The 20,239-nt window shown below is 38.1% G+C and overlaps 1 protein-coding gene across 1 annotated transcript; it reads right to left on the reverse strand.

Moving 5' to 3' along the window:
- Positions 1-15,185: 15,185 nt before the first annotated feature.
- Positions 15,186-17,614, reverse strand: LOC127420733 (T-box transcription factor T-A-like). The gene is made up of 8 exons (XM_051663244.1): positions 17,430-17,614; positions 16,829-17,093; positions 16,453-16,587; positions 16,288-16,349; positions 16,138-16,199; positions 15,887-16,060; positions 15,536-15,659; positions 15,186-15,450 (listed from the first exon to the last, which is right to left on the reverse strand). The coding sequence occupies exons 1-8, from the start codon at positions 17,612-17,614 to the stop codon at positions 15,186-15,188; spliced, it is 1,272 nt and encodes a 423-aa protein (XP_051519204.1).
- Positions 17,615-20,239: the final 2,625 nt, after the last annotated feature.

Here is a 20,239-nt window from a genome sequence, read left to right on the forward strand (position 1 = left end):
CTTTTCAATCAAATCAAATCAAAATCAGCATCAAGCTTTTAACTGTTAATTCAGATTGAATGATTCTGCCCAGTTAGTCTGAAGATTATTATGATTAATGTTTGAAATATACAGTGAAATTAATAATAATTATTATTATGTAATCTATAAAAATGAAGTAATGACACCAGTAACAATATGCCACTGAGGGTCTTGTTTTCCAATTTTTAAGGACCTCTTCCCTTCAAATATTGTGGACCGTACAAATCAAAATTAAATTCACAAATCCCTCATTAACAAAAACCGTGTAATATCGAACATAATTAAATTCACATCACTTTTATCCAATAAAAACCTCAAAACTGTTAAGATGGAATGAATTTCACAAAAGTTGATATGCAGACGAAATGTCAAAAGTAATAAGAGCATAGCCATTCAGTAAATGTGTTGAGTCCCCTATGTGATATCAGTAAGTGTATTCCCACACCTTGTTATCTAACTGAGGTAAAGCTTCTGCAACACCAGGTTACAGTGTTGTCAGTGTCTGGCAGATCAAGTTGTTATTCCTCTGTTGGCCGTCAGGTGGCGGTACTGGACTAATTAGAGTTAAACAGGATACCTTAGTTATTGCAGTTATTGCTGCTGCTATAAAATCACAATAAAATAGTATGGGATCTCATTCAGCTCTGTGTAATAAGCGTTCAAAGTCTTTCATTTACTTTAGTTTCTTTATTTGATGACTGTGTAATCAAATAGGTGAATACTACCAAGTTACCAGTTCTGTTGTTGTAACAGTAACTGTAGTCATAATGATGTTTACCAAAGTTACAAGGGTAAATATTTGTAAGAGCCTTCCTGAGAGTTCCTGAGCTGTACATGAAAAATTAATAACAGTAATTTCCAAAGTAACATGTTCTTTTTTTTCTCTCTCTCTCTCATTAAACCCAATTAATGTTGTTCCATAAAGTTGTTGTACACTTTTTAGAAAGGTGGCCGTTATCCAGGATAATTACATTCTGTCTGTTTAGGTGAATTAGACCCCAGTACAAACACATTGTAGAGCAATGCATGCAATTTTAGCATGTTATATAGTTATACCTGGAGTCTCTGAGAACCCAGACATGTTATTAAAAAATGTTGTTTATAATCATGTGCCAGATTCATGAAAATATTCTCATTTTTATTAAAAGTAAAGTTTCAATAAAACAAAATATTCATAACATTTTTCTTCCGTTAGGAAACAAAAAGAAAAAATGATTAAAAGTCCTTCAAATCATCAGTTGAAAACTACTGAAATATCAGTTAATGAGCTTTTAAAAGGAGCTTGGGGTCTCTCAGACTGAACATGTGTTAAACATAGTTTTATAATTAAAAACAATTATAATTTATATAATGCAAAATGACAATGGACTTTTAAAGGGGTAGTTCACCCAAAAATAAAAATTCTGTCATAATTACCTCACCCTCATGTCGTTTCAAACCCAAAAAAACTTTCGGTAACACTTTACAATAAGGTTCCATTAGTTATCAACATTAGTTACCATGGACTAACATAGAAACAATACTTTTTCAACACTTAATAATCTTTGTTAATGTTAATTTCAACATATATTAATATATTTTTAAATCAAAAGTTGTTTGTTAACATTAGTTTATGCACATGTACTAACAATGAACGATTGTATTGGTAGCAGTTTATTTTACACTGCTGTTCTACATGTACCTACTATATAATTATAAAAACTAGAGTAATTACTATGTACTAATCCTAATCTTACCCCATATTTAGTAAATGTAGTTACCTAATATAACTCAGTACTTTCTTGGGTAAGAACACAGTAAGTATACTGAAAGTACATGTACTGTAAAATAAAGTGCAACCATTGTATTTTTATTAACATTAAGATTAAATAATGCTGTAAATATATATATATATATATATATATATATATATATTTGAAATTAGAAATTTGCCTATTTCCATGTTCATAAACAATTGTTATCAGCTGTAACCATTTAAGACATTCAGCTTTCAGTGTCACGTTAATGCGTCATCAAGCCTGCTTGTGGATAACGCAACAGGTGAACAAATTTGCCAAAAATATCGATGGAATAAAATTGGCAATTTAAAACGCATGAGAGACTGACTGCTCATCTGCGTGAACGTGCCTTAGGCATGCTGCATGGAGGCATGAGGACTGCAGATGTTTCCAGGACAATAAATTGCAATGTCTGTACTGTGAGACGCCTAAGACAGCGCTATAGGGAGACAGGAAGGACAGCTGATCGTCCTCGCAGTGGCAGACCACGTGTAACAACACCTGCACAGGATCGGTACATTCGAATATCACACTTGCGGGACAGGTAAAGGATAGCAACAACAACTGCCTGATTTACACCAGGAGCGCACAATCCCTCCATCAGTGCTCAGACTGTCCGCAATAGGCTGAGAGAGGCTGGACTGAGGGCTTGTAGGCCTGTTGTAAGGTAGGTCCTTACCAGACATCACCGGCAACAACATCGCCTATGGACACAAACCCACCTTCGCTGGACCAGACAGGACTGGCAAAAAGTGCTCTTCACTGACGAGTTGTGGTTTTGTCTGACCAGGAGTGATGGTTGGACTCACGTTTATCATCGAAGGAATGAGCGTTACACCGAGGCCTGTACTCTGGAATGGGATCGATTTGGAGGTGGAGGGTCCGTCGTGGTCTGGGGCGGTGTGTCACAGCATCATCGGACTGAGCTTGTTGTCATTGCAGGCAATCTCAACGCTGTGCGTTACAGGGAAGACATCCTCCTCCCTCATGTGGTACCCTTCCTGCAGGCTCATCCTGACATGACCCTCCAGCATGACAATGCCACCAGCCATACTGCTCGTTCTGTGCGTGATTTCCTGCAAGACAGGAATGTCAGTGTTCTGCCATGGCCAGCGAAGAGCCCGGATCTCAATCCCATTGAGCACATCTGGGACCTACTGGATCGGAGGGTGAGTGCTAGGGCCATTCCCCACAGAAATGTTCTGGAACTTGCAAGTGCCTTGGAGGAAGAGTGGGGTAACATCTCACAGCAAGAACTGGCAAATCTGGTGCAGTCCATGACGAGGAGATGCACTGCAGTACTTAATGCAGCTGGTGGCCACACCAGATACTGACTGTTACTTTTGATTTTGACCCCCCCTTTGTTCAGGGACACATTATTCCATTTCTGTTAGTCACATGTCTGTGAAACTTGTTCAGTTTATGTCTTAGTTGTTGAATCTTTTTACATTCATACAAATATTTACACATGTTAAGTTTGCTGAAAATAAAAGCAGTTGAAAGTGAGAGGACGTTTCTTTTTTTTGCTGAGTTTATATGAGGTGATTACTGTACATGGAATGGGACCCTCCATCCATTTCTAAATGTGTTTATTAATCGTAGTCTGTAGATGACACTGCATGATTTCTTCCACTTGTTTACTATAATGACAAGTGTTGGGTTGGTGATATGAAAGATTATTACACATCGGTAATTATCAAGACTATTTTAAGATATCAAGGGGAGAAGATTATCTGTGTAAAGGAGCATAACCAGCAAAGAAACATAATAAAACATGATATTTAAAATCCACTGTAATATTTTATTGGTTTGATCTTTCAATACTGATTTACAGTATCACTGATTTACAATAATTAGGCCTGGATTTGTTTTGCAAATGTATTTCAAATGCAGATTCCAGTAAAATAATGAAGTCTCTTCAGACTTTTCCACCGACATCCTCTCTATCACATTTGTAGCACTTGTTACTCCCCCAGGCTTGGTTGTATATTGTGTATCACTGCTAATGGTTTAGAGCCGAGTGTGCAGTTTGTTAACAACTCTCTTGGACATTATGCAAGTGTCTATAGCTTTACTCATCATGACACTGAGACTGTCAGCTAGCATCTGCACTCGTGCCTGTCAGTGGCATTAGCTCATGCGAACTAGCAAGTGTTTGTTGTATGTGAAATGGCACATATGTTTCCTAAAGCTTCATTGTAACTTTGCTGCTTGTAGGCAGTTTCACAACGCAGTCGCCAAAATAGCAAGACAAACATTTGAGAGGACGTTTAGAAAAACCACAACATTTTGAAATTTGGTACAGAATTAGGACTGCAAACAATGATTTAGTTAACTACTAAGTTTGTCACTTTGGGTAGCCTACAACAGGCCTAAAACTTCCGCTGGTTATTTTCACTGGTGTTTTTCTAGACACAGTTGTGAGATCTAAACCAGATCATTTTAAATACCCATTTAGTGCATGATTTAGTTGTAATCTTGTATTTCAGAATTATCCAGCTATTTCTGCATTACCCCAGCAGCTGTTGTTGGCTGTAGTGGGTGTAGCTCTGGCTGCTTTCTGGTTGAGCTGGCCCGGGGTGAACAGTTGGGACAGAGACCTCGAGCTTGCTCAGCTGACAGCTATGTCTCACCCAGGTACGAGAATTTCTTCATTAACGAAGGTACACAGACATCAGAGGGTGAAGTGGGTTTGTGTGGGGGTGAAAGGCAAGAGAGATGATGGGCAAACACAGAACCACGATGGGCCGCTCCAGACTGGAATACTTGTTTTTGGCAGCGGGGTCCCATAACTCCTAAGGCCTCAGACTCACCATTATAACTGCAGTGTTTACTCAGTCATGCACTTTGTACTGAGTGGACTGATACCGAGAAATGGAAGATATATTGGTATTGTTGATGGAAAACAAGGCATCTTCCCCTTCCATATGGATTTATTACTTTGGCCATTAGTTCTGGGATGCACATACATATATTGTCATATAGCCGATCTCATATTAGTAGATGTGCTGAAGTTTCTTCAAAAAAGAATTATGTACGTTTAGACATAGTGGCCCCAAAAAGTATTTGGACGCTTAAGCCACTCTTTAAAATGCATGAAAGGCTTTGCATTATAACAAAATATCAAAACAAGTGCATTTCTATAAAGAAAGACGAATGATAAGCAAACCATTTCACAAAAAGAAGTTTGCAAGGTTTGAAATGAAAACATTATTCTGTTCAAAATGAAAGAAATTCCAGGTTCAATACTCAATCGACAGCATTTGTAGCATAATGTTGATTACCACAGAAAGTATCCACCTAGTCTCAAAGAATGAACGTAACTGTAACTACATTTGCGTGCCTCATTCTACATTTCACTGCAGTTTCCTGGTGAAATGAACTCAACAACAACTGTGCGTTTTATTCACTTTCACACAAATCATGACTACAACGGCTGATTATGACATTATAAATTCTTATTTTTCACACTGTCACTCACACACTGATATTTTATGATATCGAAACACTTTTATTGTAATGATATATTTTAATGCTTGTATTACAGACCCACCTACATTTACACACTTATTCCAGAATGATTAGCTTCTGTGGTAGCAGATAGAGTGTTGGGATTTGAACTCAGAAGTCCGAGGCTCAAAACCAGTCGAGCATGCAAGCCGACATGTGAGACGAGAGCGTCATAGAAACGACACAATATGACAATTACTTCAGAAAATGTGTTTATCATTTCATTTTTGAACTCTATCAGTTAGGTTTAGGTTAAAGTTTTAGGCTAGGGAGGTCCGTTTCACACATTAAAACCTCCATCTAACATTTAGCTTAAAAACCTCATCTGATTACGACACCATTTCACTCACTTTTGGCGCCCCCCGCTGGACATTTCACAGTGAAATGTGTAATAGAGCACAACAGTCTGGTTCCGGAAGTAAAAATCCCATTCAGTTTTTCCCACAGACTAATTGATTTTTAACAATGACTTCTTATTAACATTTTAAGACAGACCTACCTTGATCTCCAAGGTTGTTCATTGATGGTATATGCTTCTGCTGAAGCTATTCGTCTGCATTATTTCAACTTCATTGTTTAAATAGCATGACTGATAGCGGAATTCTGCTATCAGCTACATTATCCATGGAAGAGCGGTGAATGGTTCACCAATCAGAGAACCGTGACCAACAAAGACTGCAAAATTTGCCACAGGACGACCGCCCACTCATGACGCACTGTGAGTGACGTAATCGAGCCGGTCTCCCTTCACCCTTGAACTACTCATCTATTTGTACATATCTGAATATTTTGTAATAAACAACAACCTAAAATTAACAGTTTTATATTACCATGTTTTTTTTTTTCAATTACATAATTCGCAATGCTTCATGGGATTGTAGTTTTTACCCTCATGAAAGACGGTAAGTACACAGACTTGTATCCTTTGTCTTCCGATTTTCAAATAATTTTTGCCTCAAAGTTTTTTGTGATGTTTTCTTGTGGATTTACCACAGAGCTGGTTGGTTTGGTTCATGGCTTACAACTCTTTTGTGGAGGATTTTCTGAAAAACCTATGGAAAAAAGAATTGGAAAAATACTTCCGGAACCCAGACGCTGAATAAGAGGGAGGGCACTGCTTTGTTTAAGGCATGTAATTTCGTTTAGCAAAAAGGTTGCCACGGCAACCTAATGTTCATGAAATCAGGCTGAAAAATATTTTCGACTTCCTGGTTTATATACAGTATATATATATATAAAACTACACAATAGTTAATGTATTTTTAAAGCAATTTAGAGCAATTTTGGTGTTTAACCCTGTTAGCTTTAGCTTTTCTGAGCCAAAAACATATCCTTCTACTGATGTATTATTAGATATCTGATCCAAGCAAATCTGGTTTTGCAACATGTCATGAGGTCAAGAAAGCTCAATAGAATGAGCCACATACAGTATACATACTGAGCACATCAACAGTCTCAGAGAATAACTACTCCCTAATGTATGATAAACACATAATTCTCAATTCCCACCTTCTCAGTAACATGCAATGTTAGCAGTGTTAACAAACAAACTCAACACTGCTGAGGTCCATATGGGTATCGTGGGCACCAATGGTAAATAACAAATAGCACACTTCAGAACACAATTATCTCATTTGTCCTCCCAGCGAGGGGTCTTCTAGGCCTTCCTTTCCTCACCTGTGTGCCGAGCACACTTCGTAGAGCGTATTTAGAAGACACACTGGCCAGGAAACAAGGGAAAACAGTAATGCTATTCCTTAACGGAGATCAACAGAGGTGGGCTGCCATGTGTGTGTGTGTGTTTAGGATGTTATGAGGACCGACCCTCTCTGGCTGTGTGTACAGACCCTCTGCATAGACAAAGAGCTCAGTCATTGACCCAAACACTTGTCTAGCCCCATTCTCAGGAAACAGTGCCATTTGTGTCTGATTTTATTCATTTATTTTTCGTTTTAAACGGTTACTGCTGATCTTTCAAGAAATCATATTTTCTCACATAAGGGCTGTTACCGCCATGGACATTGGGGGATGCCACTGGGAGATGCACCTTCCAAAAAGTCAGATTAGTGGTCAACAGATACATAAAGGTGCAATATGTAACAATTTACATGTAATATTCGCCTTTTTTTTTTTTACCAATGTGTGAACGGCTTGTAACGCAACTTAAAAAATGTGCCCTTCCCGGACTTCCTAGGTTGCCTATTCAAGCCTGTAGACTGATTTTCATGTGAAGGGAGCGGGTCGCTTTTGCCGGGAAAATCCAAAGGATGTTACGTTTATGCGCGCTCCCGGGAACCTTGCCTCAGTGTGTCTCTTCCGCTATTCAACAGCGGCAACAAACTGCAACACTAGGTAACGTTATCTTAGAGATGGAATCCAGCAAACGTCCGGCTCCCAGCACAACACCTACACAAACCAAAAAAAAAATAAAACATTTATCTACTGAATCCCATCTGGCTAAGTGGGAACGTGATTGTGGTCGAGCGAAAACTAGAGTGAACATCGGCAGGGCATTTGATTCCTGGAGGGAACTTCGTTCGGTTTTGGGGATCAAAACCGACCCTGAATTGGCGTTCTTCTTATTGGACAGGTAAGCTTACATAACTGCAAAGCATGTGATATATAGTGCCAAAACGATTGATCTGTGTAATTTTAGCTAAACTACAATAACACATGAAATGAATGCTAGACAATGTTCAAGATAATGCAAAAAGCTCCATTCATTAGTGTAACGTAACTTGGTTATACAGAAAATATATACAATCTATTATTATAAAACAATAGCGCATCAATATATCAAAATGACAGTTGTGATGGAATCACATCAATACTGAATTGTGTCAACATATTTATAATGTACAGTCTATTTTATAAACAGCTACTGTCATCATCCACCAAATTAGCTAACAGCAAATAGCTAACAGCTATTGATAAAGCTGACATAAGCTATCGTATAAATGCAGTCAATGTATCATGCAGAGAAAAGTGATTTCTTCAAACTACAGTCTCACATAGTCAGACCTATATCCACACTTTGTTTTAGCCCTGTTCCAGCACTGGAGAGTCAAATATAATATGCAGTCTCAAAGTTTGTAGTAAAACAATCATAAAAGTGTACTTTTAGTTTTGCTACCTCATTTGTCAGCATGATGCCGGTGAATCACGCTCAGTCTCTTTGTACGTTACGTCATTGTTTTGGTCGATGCTCGCATCCCTATGGAGTGTGTGCACGAGCACGAGCAACAGGTAGCTGGCTGCAGTTCACTTAACGGCCACAGGTGTCATTAATAACAAGGGTTTCTGAATCTTACATACTGCACCTTTAAGGGAGGATGTAATGTCAGCCAGTTGTTATCACTCAATAAACCCGGACAGGGTGATCAGGATCCTGACGCAAAGTGGAGGGGTCTTGTATCACCCTGAAGGGGTTTAATTAGCAATAACAACTGGCTAATTGTACATTATCCCTCTTATTACATGGCAACTAACCAAATAAATAAATACATGGATATAAAATATTGATTTGTGTTGAAATTATGCAATTTTGTGAAAATAAATAAATTGCTGAACAGCTGAAATCAACCTCCGGTTTGAGTCGGAGTTCTGTTGGTGTTTATTTAGTAATTAATGACTGTCTAACAACTCATTATGCATCTTATTACAAGACTAATTGCCAAATAAACAAATAAATGGACATAAAATATTGATTTAAGTGTAATTATTTTATTAGTTTACTTGTAGAGATCGCACAGTAATTCGAGGAGTAGGAAAGATGGCTCGCAAATACCCAGATGAGTGGTCTGATTTGTAGATGTGTGGTTGTTACTCAGATATATCACACTTCTAGATGGTGCCATTGATCAATCCAGAATTAAGTATTCCAGTGAGCCATGTAATAAGGGTTTTTAATGGTCAATTCTTTAACCATTACTCCCAATCATAAATATGTGATTACAGTCTTGGAAATAGTTATTTATTGTTACTAACAATATTTCAGACTGATCTCACAGTGAATTTCTTGAGTTAATCTCAGTCCGTGCTTACCAAAATTCCAACCGGTAAAGTATAAAATATTTTTTTAACATAAGGACATGTGTGAACTCAAGATTCTGGGTGAAATTCCTGCAGATGGGCACCAAAAGCAAGTTTGGTTTTAGTTGTAAAGGATGTAATTCAGTGGAGGATACAGTGAAAGCATATTTTAATCTTACTCAAAGCAAAATTTAGGTAGAGTTCTATTTGTTATTCTATATAACCCATTATAATGTAATGGTGATAAATGGGTTCGTGGAAAACATTTTTCAATGGAAATCAAACATTGTGCTCAAAAGTTTGCATACCCTGGCAGAAATTTTGAAATTTTGGCATTGATTTTGAAAATATGACTATGTCTTTTATTTAAGGATAGTGATCATATGAAGCCATTTATTATCACATAGTTGTTTGGCTCCTTTTTAAATCATAATGATAACAGAAATCACCCAAATGGCCCTGATCAAAAGTTTACATACCCTTGAATGTTTGGCCTTGTTACAGACACACAAGGTGACACACACAGGTTTAAATGGCAATTAAAGGTTAATTTCCCACACCTGTGGCTTTTTAAATTGCAATTAGTGCCTGTGTATAAATAGTCAATGAGTTTGTTAGCTCTCACGTGGATGCACTGTGCAGGCTAGATACTGAGCCATGGGGAGCAGAAAAGAACTGTCAAAAGACCTGCGTAACAAGGTAATGGAACATTATAAAGATGGAAAAGGATATAAAAAGATATCCAAAGCCTTGAAAATGCCAGTCAGTACTGTTCAATCACTTATTAAGAAATGGACAATTCAGGGATCTCTTGATACCAAGCCAAGGTCAGGTAGACCAAGAAAGATTTCAGCCACAACTGCCAGAAACATTGTCTGGGATACAAAGAAAAACCCACAGGTAACCTCAGGAGAAATACAGGCTGCTCTGGAAAAAGATGGTGTGGTTGTTTCAAGGAGCACAATACGACGATACTTGAACAAAAATGAGCTGCATGGTCGAGTTGCCAGAAAGAAGCCTTTACTGCGCCAATGCCACAAAAAAGCCCGGTTACAATATGCCCGACAACACCTTGACACGCCTCACAGCTTCTGGCACACTGTAATTTGGAGTGACGAGACCAAAATAGAGCTTTATGTTCACAACCATAAGCGCTATGTTTGGAAAGGGGTCAACAAGGCCTATAGTGAAAAGAATACCATCCCCACTGTGAAGCATGGTGGTGGCTCACTGATGTTTTTGGGGGGGGGGGTGAGCTCTAAAGGTATGGGGAATCTTGTGAAAATTGATGGCAAGAAGAATGCAGCATGTTATCAGAAAATACTGGCAGACAATTTGCATTCATGGGATTGTAGTTTTTACCCTCATGAAAGACGGTAAGTACACAGACTTGTACCTTTGTCTTTTTTTCCGATTTTCAAATAATTTTTGCCTCAAAACAAATTTTATGATGTTGTGATTTACCACAGAGCTGGTTGGTTTGGTTCATGGCTTACAACTCTTTTGTGGATGAAAGCTGCGCATGGGATGCTCTTGGACTTTCCAGCACGACAATGACCCAAGCACAAGGCCAGGTTGACCCTTCAGTGGTTACAGCAGAAAAAGGTGACGGTTCTGGAGTGGTCATCACAGTCTCCTGACCTTAATATCATCGAGCCACTCTGGGGAGATCTCAAACGTGCGGTTCATGCAAGAGGACTAAAGACTTTGCATGACCTGGAGGCATTTTGCCAAGACGAATGGGCAGCTATACCACCTGCAAGAATTTGGGGTCTCATAGACAACTATTACAAAAGACTGCACGCTGTCATTGATGCTAAAGGGGGCAATACACAGTATTAAGAACTAAGGGTATGCAGACTTTTGAACAGGGGTTATTTCCTTTTATTCTTTGTTTCCATGTTTTGTTTAATGATTGTGCCATTCTGTTATAACCTACCGTTGAATATGAATCCCATAAGAAATAAAAGAAATGTGTTTTGCCTGCTCACTCATATTTTCTTTAGAAATGGTACATATATTACCAATTCTCCAAGGGTGTGCAAACTTTTGAGCACAACTGTATTTATTTATTTTAATAGTTAAATGTAATCTCATGTGTATTTGTAGGCTATTCCATCATAAAGTTTTGTTCTAGCACATGTACATTTGCTTATTGACACTGAAACATTTAATAGTGACATATTCACAGCATCTAAAACAAACTACGTATGAACAACTTTAGAGGCATACAAATGTTTACAAATTGTATGGAGTTCTTGGAACTAATCGGTTGAATTTATTGTATTTATAATCAATGAGATTGATTAAATGTTCAGTGCAATCGCATTTATTTAACATTGTCGACATATTTAACTAATTTGACATTAGAACGGTTTCATTCAGTTCTGTGTGATTTTTGGTACCATATTCAACTAGTTTCAAAGGACTATATCACTTTAAGCAGTATTTTATGCATTTTAACATTTGAGATTAGCTGTCAATACGTCCATATGTATGTTTCAGTGTCTATCCTAATGTACAGAAATGTATCTGTAAATGATGCATATTATGTACAAAGAGCTATGAATAACAATGAGATGAAATCTTGGATAATTCATTTTAAATACATCACAGGAAAATAAATGTCTCTATTTTCTGAGAATGAGCCAGCTCTGTTTAGCCAATGTCATGCATTACATCATGTTTACAATGACTTGGTATTTATCAGTGATACTGTAGTTGTTAACAGATTAAGGTTATCTCCGTATCTTTTAAAAACCCTTTATATTTTGTACAAATGCTTGTGCAGCAAAGTACATTCACTGATGTGCTTTTCACAAAGGGCTTTTCAGAAGAAGACAGAGGTATTTAGAAACGCTAACTTTCATAGGTAATTCTCTTTACTCTGGGAATCTGAACACACACACAATCAAAGAGCCCTACCAGCTGGCGGTCACATTGCTGTTTCATTATTGTTTGCCCGTGGCCCTGTGACCCTCCAGGGTTCATTTGCATCCTAGTGTTGAGTGCTCACCCACCGGCCCAGACCGTTATTGTCCAGTGCTGTCAAAGACCACCGACATCATCAGCTATCTGTCACACCACAGCTCATGCACTGAAGTTTTAAGACATGTTCAGTTAAAGGCACAGTGCAGGGAGAGGAGCATCATAAAAACATGCTGATGTACTGCAGGGTGGTATCTTAAAGGAATAGTTCGCCCAAAACTGAAAATTCTCTCATCATCTACTTACCCTCATGCCATCCCAGATGTGTATGACTTAATTTCATCTGCAGAATACAAATGAAGATCTCAGCAGCTTCAATGCAAGTGAATGGTGACCAAAATGTTGTAGCTTCAAACATCACATAAAGGCAGCATAAAAGTAATCCATAAGACTCCGGTGGTTTAATCCATATCTTCAGAAGCGATATGATAGGTGTGGGTGAGAAACACTCTTCTGCTTTTGTTTCTGGCAATTCACATTCTTTTTGCATATCGCCACCAACTGGGAGGGAGGAGAATTTATAGTAAAAAAGGACTTAAATATTGATCTGTTTTTCACCCACATCTATCACATCGCTTCTAAAGATATATATTTAACCACTGGGGTCTGGATTGCTTTTATGCTGCTTTTATGTGCTTTTTTGAGCTTCAAAGTTTTGGTCACCATTCACTTGCATTGTATGTTCCAACAGAGCTGAAATATCTTCTAAAAATCCTTGATTGTGTTCAGCAGAAGAAAGAAAGGGGTTGGATAGCTCATCTGGAAAGGCATGAGGATGAGTAAATGATGAGGGGAGGGAATTTTTATTTTTGAGTGAACTCTCCCAAAAATATCCTACACTTACTAAGTATTTTAATGAAATTAAGTGTGCATGTTATTTGACAAGGCACAACTAAATACACTAAAGAGAGAGAGAGAGAGAGAGAGAAAATACACACCTGTTGACTGTAGTATGTGTAGTTTGTGCAGTTTTGGTAAGTAGCTCAAAAGAGTTATCCACTTCAAATTACAAATTAGTTCTCAAAATTTATTAGAATATTTTACAGATTGCCTCTGTCTATTTCCTTCTTGCTCATTGGCTCGTTAGGGGGTGAAAGCCTTTCAGCTGTCACAGAAATGCAAACAGACATATAATATATTACATCTGTAAGAAGGTCTGTGATTTTAAATTTCCCACTGGTGCTACTTAGTCTGTATGTTCAATTGAATTTAATATTTTTATGTTCTTTCTTTTTTGTGAGTGTCGTGGATTGTTGACCTGGTGTCACACAGATCTGCAGATTCTAACAATGCGCTGTGAGAGACTGTGAAGCCCATCACATGCTCTGAACTCTATATTACAGCCTTCACTAAACCCACATTTTACTTAACACAAACCTGCTGCTGTAATATCATCAGCACACTCCTCAAAAGTCTGGATGCTTTTATGAAAGTAAGGATTTAGATCATCTTGATGCTGAATTAGCTCTAACTACCTGTTCTGATCGGACTTCAGAGCAATGAACATTTGATCATGGTGAACATGAAATAATAGAGCTGTATTAAAAAGCACTTTGAGTTTTGATGTTACTAAACAATAAGTCATAGCAAAACACATTTTGTCTAGTTTCATATACAGCTTTGGAAAGTTTAACATATCTGTGGTAAAGATGTGGGAATAAAAGATTAATCTATGTTACATAATTTAGAAAGAATGTATGCTAAAATATATATTTTCTGAAAAAGCAAGTGTTTAAAATCTGCCACCAATATTGAATTGGAAGGAAATAACAACTGAAAGCAAGGCAACAGTTACTTAATCATTTCACTGGACTATTTATTATTATTATTATTATTAATATTATTTTGTAAGCTTAAATTACAAACAATATATTTATTTTATTTATAATTAGAAGTATTACATTTTAATTCATTTTATAAATGTAGCTTTAGTCCACATCCTTAAAGGGTGAATTGATATTCATACAACCACTTCAAGTGTGCATTATTGTTTGCTCCTTGCAATGTTAAGATTTGTACATAACATCATTTAAACAAAGCAAACGTAAACATGATGACTTAGGAAAAGCACATGAAAAGTACAGTAAAGACTAATGACAAATGTTTTGACAGAACAAAATGCAATTTAATTTATTATTAAAATGACATAAATAAAACTCACAATGAGCCAACAAATACAACTAAGATAGATAGCCTATGTACAATTGATTTCAGGACAGATTGCATACATAACTACAGAGTCACCTTTCATTTCAAACTGTGTTTACCATAATATACTAAACATGTTTCAGTTGTAGCAGTAGAGTACAAAGTCCATCTCTCTTTTTATAGAAAGCACATAAGACTCTGCCGTTATATACTGTACTATGACAATGAAAATGGACATTAATTTTTATTTATTTACACACATATACATTTTAGTCAGTCAACAGCACGATTTGGTCTTATTAATCTTTTAGATAACGTTAAGAATAAACACCATCATTGGCCCTGTACTTCATTTGTTATGGCTGATGGCAAAATCTCAAAGACTCGCATGATGGAATTAGCAAATGTAGGAACTCTATAACTAAGTGATTGTCCCTCACCAGGTTTTGATTGTCTACGGCCACAAGATCATCTACAGATATGAATATCAGAGAAAATCTAGCCATTTTCCATTGCATCGATATTTTGATGGTCTTTTAGTCAATCTCTTCCATTTCCTCTGAAAACAGCTGTCAAAATGGCCATTGTAGGATCTTCACTTAAGATCAAGTCTCTTCAGCCACTTGAATCTCTTTGCCAGCACAGAGTAGACTCTCAGTTTGAAGATAGGAAGGATTGAACAAATTTGGAATGTTGTTCATCTGGATCTCAGTAGCTTTGTGCAACAGGAGCCCAGGAAGCTGTAAGTCTGGCGATGGAGCTCTCAAACTGGGCATCTCCAATTCCAACCTCGCTCAAGCTTGGATCGTACATGGAGGAGGGAGAGGACACGGGCAGAGAGGAGGTCAGCCCAGAGTAGGACACAGAGGAACCACGCAGGAACTGAGACGTCAGGCCACCTGTGATGGACCCTGATGCTGAACCAGAAGGGGCGAGGGTCGTACCGGCCACAGACCACAAACTTGGGTACTGGCTGTGGAGACAAAGGGAATGCAGGGTTAGTCAATTAATCAGAATCACTTATTCAAAAAGAGGGATCTTTTCAAGAAAGTACGGACCTGGTGTTGGAGGTAGTGTTGGTGGTGTGGGCCAGGGTGCCTATCCCACTAGAGTTGGGTATCTGCAAAGCTGACCAGCTATCATGTGAAGCAAGACTTCCTGAAGAGTTGTCCATGTAGTTATCTGAAAATAAAGACATACTTTAAATACCCAAAGCAATTCCAGCAATTTATCTAGGGGAAAACAAAAAGGGATAGGGATAAATTGGAAAGCCCCAGCAATAAGACTACATTCTTTATCCAGCATAAATTTAAATTAGACTGCTTTTTATGTGCTGTAATATACCGGCAAGCTGTCTATATCAGAGTTTTTAGTTATAAAGCAAGGTCTAATGATGTAATTGCTCTTACTGGTTGTAGTGCTGCGGTGTGGGTAATGGCCTGGGTAGGGAGCAGCTCTGTGATTCCTTAGGCTGGAGTATCGCTCGCAGTAGGACCCAGAGGTGTGCACAGGGGCCCCACTGAACTGAGGAGGGCTGCTGCTGGGGCCCATAGGGCCATTACTGGGTAAAAACCAGCCACCAACTGTTGAAGGAGAAAAACAGTTAAATATGCAATAGTCAAGAAAGTCACCGAAAATGAATGCTGGTTGGTTCACTTACGTTGTGAGTATCCAGATTGCTGATTGTCAGTGCTGTGGTCTGGGATGTCCTTGTGGTCACTTCTGTTGATATGACAACACAATAATGTAAGGTTTAGTGAATGAGTTTTCAGAGCATGACAAATTATGTTAAGTAATTGTTTTTCTGTACCTCTCTTTGGCATCCAGGAAAGCTTTGGCAAAGGGGTTGTGCTTGATCTTCAGAGCTGTGATCTGAGAGAGTAAAAATGAATTAGAGCAAATCTACGGAAAGAAACAGGTTTCATGTGCGCAGTGAGAAGACAACGGCTTGTAATGCAAACTGACAAACACTCACCTCTTCATTCTGATAAGCTGTGACTGCAATAAATTGGGTCTCAGGAAAAGACTGACTGCTGATCATTTTCTGAATCCCTCCGACTTTCACGATGTGAATCCTGGGTTCATATTTGTGCAAAGAGTTCAGCATAATCTGGAGAGAAAAAAAGAAAGTTATGCAATTGTCATAAATAAATCCACTAAATACATTTTTACGTTGATGTCAACTTATTCTACATATTATTCTACAATAGTCAAATAAATTGAAATCAAGTAATTAATTCCAAGGAAAAAGTCATTAGAGTAGGCTAATTTTCCAAGCAAAAAGACTGCATTTACACATGATTAAAGTCCACCATTGAGAGCAACTGAGAAAAGCAGGAATGCGTCTTTACCTGTCCTCCCCCATTGAGTTTGTTGGAGAGTTTGACTTTGCTGAAGGAGACGGGCGCTTTCATCCAGTGCGCGCCGAAGTTGGGTGAGTCTGGGTGAATGTAGACGCAGCTCGGGCTCTGAGGTTCGGGTTTCCCGCCCGGAACCCATTCGCCGTTCACGTATTTCCACCGGTTATTATCTGCGGCCACAAAGTCCAGCAGGACCGAGTACATTGCGTTCGGGTCCAGACCGGTGACACTGGCTCTGAGCACGGGGAACATTCGTCTAAAACGAAAGAGAAAGATTTGCCAAAAAAATTCATACAAATGTAACAATATTCCCAGTCAATGGATTGATCTGGAATAATGAACACTTTCTAAACTAGTTGCGACAGACCAAAAGAACGCTTTCTGTTCAAATCACCCACGCTGCTGAATAGCGATAAAGCCTAGCACGATTACACTGACTGTTTGATGGATTCTAAACTTAGATTACGTCTAATTCATTTCTGTTGAGTTATTCATGTCACTCCAAACCACGCAAAAATATTTTGTGTTCTTTTAGTGAATAGTTTTGAAGTGTAAAATGAACACTGACATTTGTTGACACACTTTAACGTACCTTCCAGTTTTGGTGACAATCATTTCATTGGTGAGCTCTTTAAATTTGGTCCACAATTCCGCATCCTCCAGGGAAAGTTTAATATCCCGCTCGGACGCGTCGCCTTTCTCGCTGCCCTTTTGAAATTCGCTCTCCACGGCGCTCAGGAGATGATCCAGCCGCTGGTCGGGACTGGAAGAAGTCATATTTCCAAGGAAATCAATCTTCAGTTAAGTCCAGTGTTATGTTATGCTTTGACAGCGCGTCACGAACTGCTCTCTCAACGCGTTCGGAGCGTTTTTAAAGGCCCGATATACGGACCGCACGCTGTTGCGGGGCGTGACCCCCGAGCACTTGACCAGGCCCACCGCGCTCTAATAGCGCACGATAATTTATCGCCACAAAACGGAAAGTATTCTTGACTTCCATAGCGGCCCATTACAACGTGTTAAACTGTTTTGACCATCTTAGAGTCATGGAAAAACATTACATACAAGACTTTTGGTGAAGAATGTATGCCTAAATAAAATGAATAATAATTAAAAAAAATAAAAAATAAAATAAAAAAATAGAAAAACAAACCACAAATTTAAATTCCATATTGGCCTTTTATATGCCTAATCATTTATTAATTTAGATTTTATAATATAAATGTATTATTGTTATATTGTTATTGTGCGCTAGTATTTAATTTGCATTGGGCATATTATTTAATAACTTTATTTTTCACACATTTTATTATTATTAAAGAACATGAAACATACTGGTTAAAAAAACAAGCTTTAACGCAAGCATCAGGGTTTACACCTGAATAGATTAGTAGCACGATAGTAGCCTAAATCCAAACTTATTTTTTTCTATTTGCAAACTCGTCTTTTAAACAAAAGAAGGAAGAGAGACGCTGTCTGCTCCCTCGGTGCCTTTGAACTCAGTTGTATATTTGCGAATAATGCTAATCTTTTGTTGTCCCAGATACACATGTGAGAAAGCTCGTGTTTACTGTGGACGGGCCATTAGGATACGACCATTGACGCGTCCTGTGTGCCAGTGCTCGACTGAAGTGTGGATGGCCCAGAGGTGATATGTGAATTTCCTTAATCCAACATGACTCCAGAGAGATAACAATATCTGTGTGTTATAGCTCAACCCAATGATAAAACGAGAGCGTTTTTGTTCAAACTATTATTTCAAAAGTTTTCAATTAATTTCAATTAATATATATAAAAAGACTATTGAAGGAGTTAGTGGGGAGTTACAGTCGAGCTGGGATTGCAGTGTCCTAAGGTGTGGCATTTTTCTAGTTTATTTAGAATTATTATGTATGCCGTTTTTATGACCTCATAATACAACACAACATGACAATTTAAACAAACAAGTGAGTCCAACAAGGAGATCTTTCAGAATGATGAAAAAATATATATTTTTTTAAGTTTGATGGGAAATGAGTCTCTTTCTGGTGCACTTGGAGAAGAGTGCACTATGTAGTCTGCACTGCTCAAGGGCCATAAATGTGAAGGGCCCTCACACCTTTCCACAGATCCAGCTGATTACAGAGAGCCACAATCAGCCTGTCCTCACTCACATCAAACTCTCTCTCTCCTATCCTGAGCCTCTGTGTCATTCCCTTTCACACCCACACACAGACACACACACACACAAACACACACAAACACACACATGTTGGTGCGGCTACATTATGAGGATTCTCCATAGACATAATGATTTTTATACTGTACGAACTATAGATTCTATCCCCTAACCCTAACCCTACCCCTAAACCTAACCCTCACAGAAAACTTTCTGCATTTTTACATTTTTAATAAACCATCTGTAGTATGTTTAATATATTTAAATTATGGGGACACTAGAAATGTCCTCATAAACTACATTTATAGCATAATACCCTTGTAATTACCAGTTTGTAACCTAAAAAAAGTCCTCGTAAACCACTTAAACCTGCACGCACACACACACACACACACAACACACACACACACACACACACACACACACACACACACTATACTTTTATGGACACACATGAGGAAACGTCCAGCTCAATCAACTCAATATTTATGACTATCAAGCCTGTGCATTGGCTGAAATTATCTACTATACCAAAAATATTGCCCAGAGTAGTAAAGATCTAAAAACATGAATTATTAATGTATAATCTGTAAGAATGCTAACTTCTTTTAAAAACATATTACAGGCTGTTTTTACCTGATTCGACCATAAAAAAATGACTTTCACTGGTGGAACCCAATGTATTGAGGTTTATTCAGTCGTATTACTGTATGTAAATAATATGGTTTATTTTTAAATTATTAGAACAAATAGTTTGATTCAAATAAATGTGACTACTTTATTTAGACATTACCTCTTGTAATAAGTCAGGTGAAAGTGTTATAGCTAATACAAAAGTTTAATATCACTGGCACATTCAGTTTCTGCTGGTACTTTGCAGTTATCCAGCTTTCTGTTGTTTTGCATGTTGCTGTGAGCCATACTTTGTGTTGACCAGGCCGCCGGTGCATCCCTACATACTGTTCCATTGTGTGGATCAAGGTGTGTGTGAGTGAGTGAGCGCTTCTGTTTGGTGATGAAGGGGTTAAGAGATGCTTCTTCTCTCTGGCACAAGCACAGTCTCACCTGAGTGAGAAATATTACAGAGGGCTGGTGCTCCACAAAAGGACAGTTATAAGTGAGGATGCATATTTTCCACACTTCTCCTCTCCAGCCTAAATCAGTAAACAGGAGAGTCGGATGAGTCAGACCTTGGAAAATAAAAAGACACACACACACACACACACACACACACACACACACAC

The sequence above is a fragment of the Myxocyprinus asiaticus genome, chromosome 30 (genome assembly GCF_019703515.2).
Source record: "Myxocyprinus asiaticus isolate MX2 ecotype Aquarium Trade chromosome 30, UBuf_Myxa_2, whole genome shotgun sequence".
NCBI lineage: Eukaryota > Metazoa > Chordata > Actinopteri > Cypriniformes > Catostomidae > Myxocyprinus > Myxocyprinus asiaticus.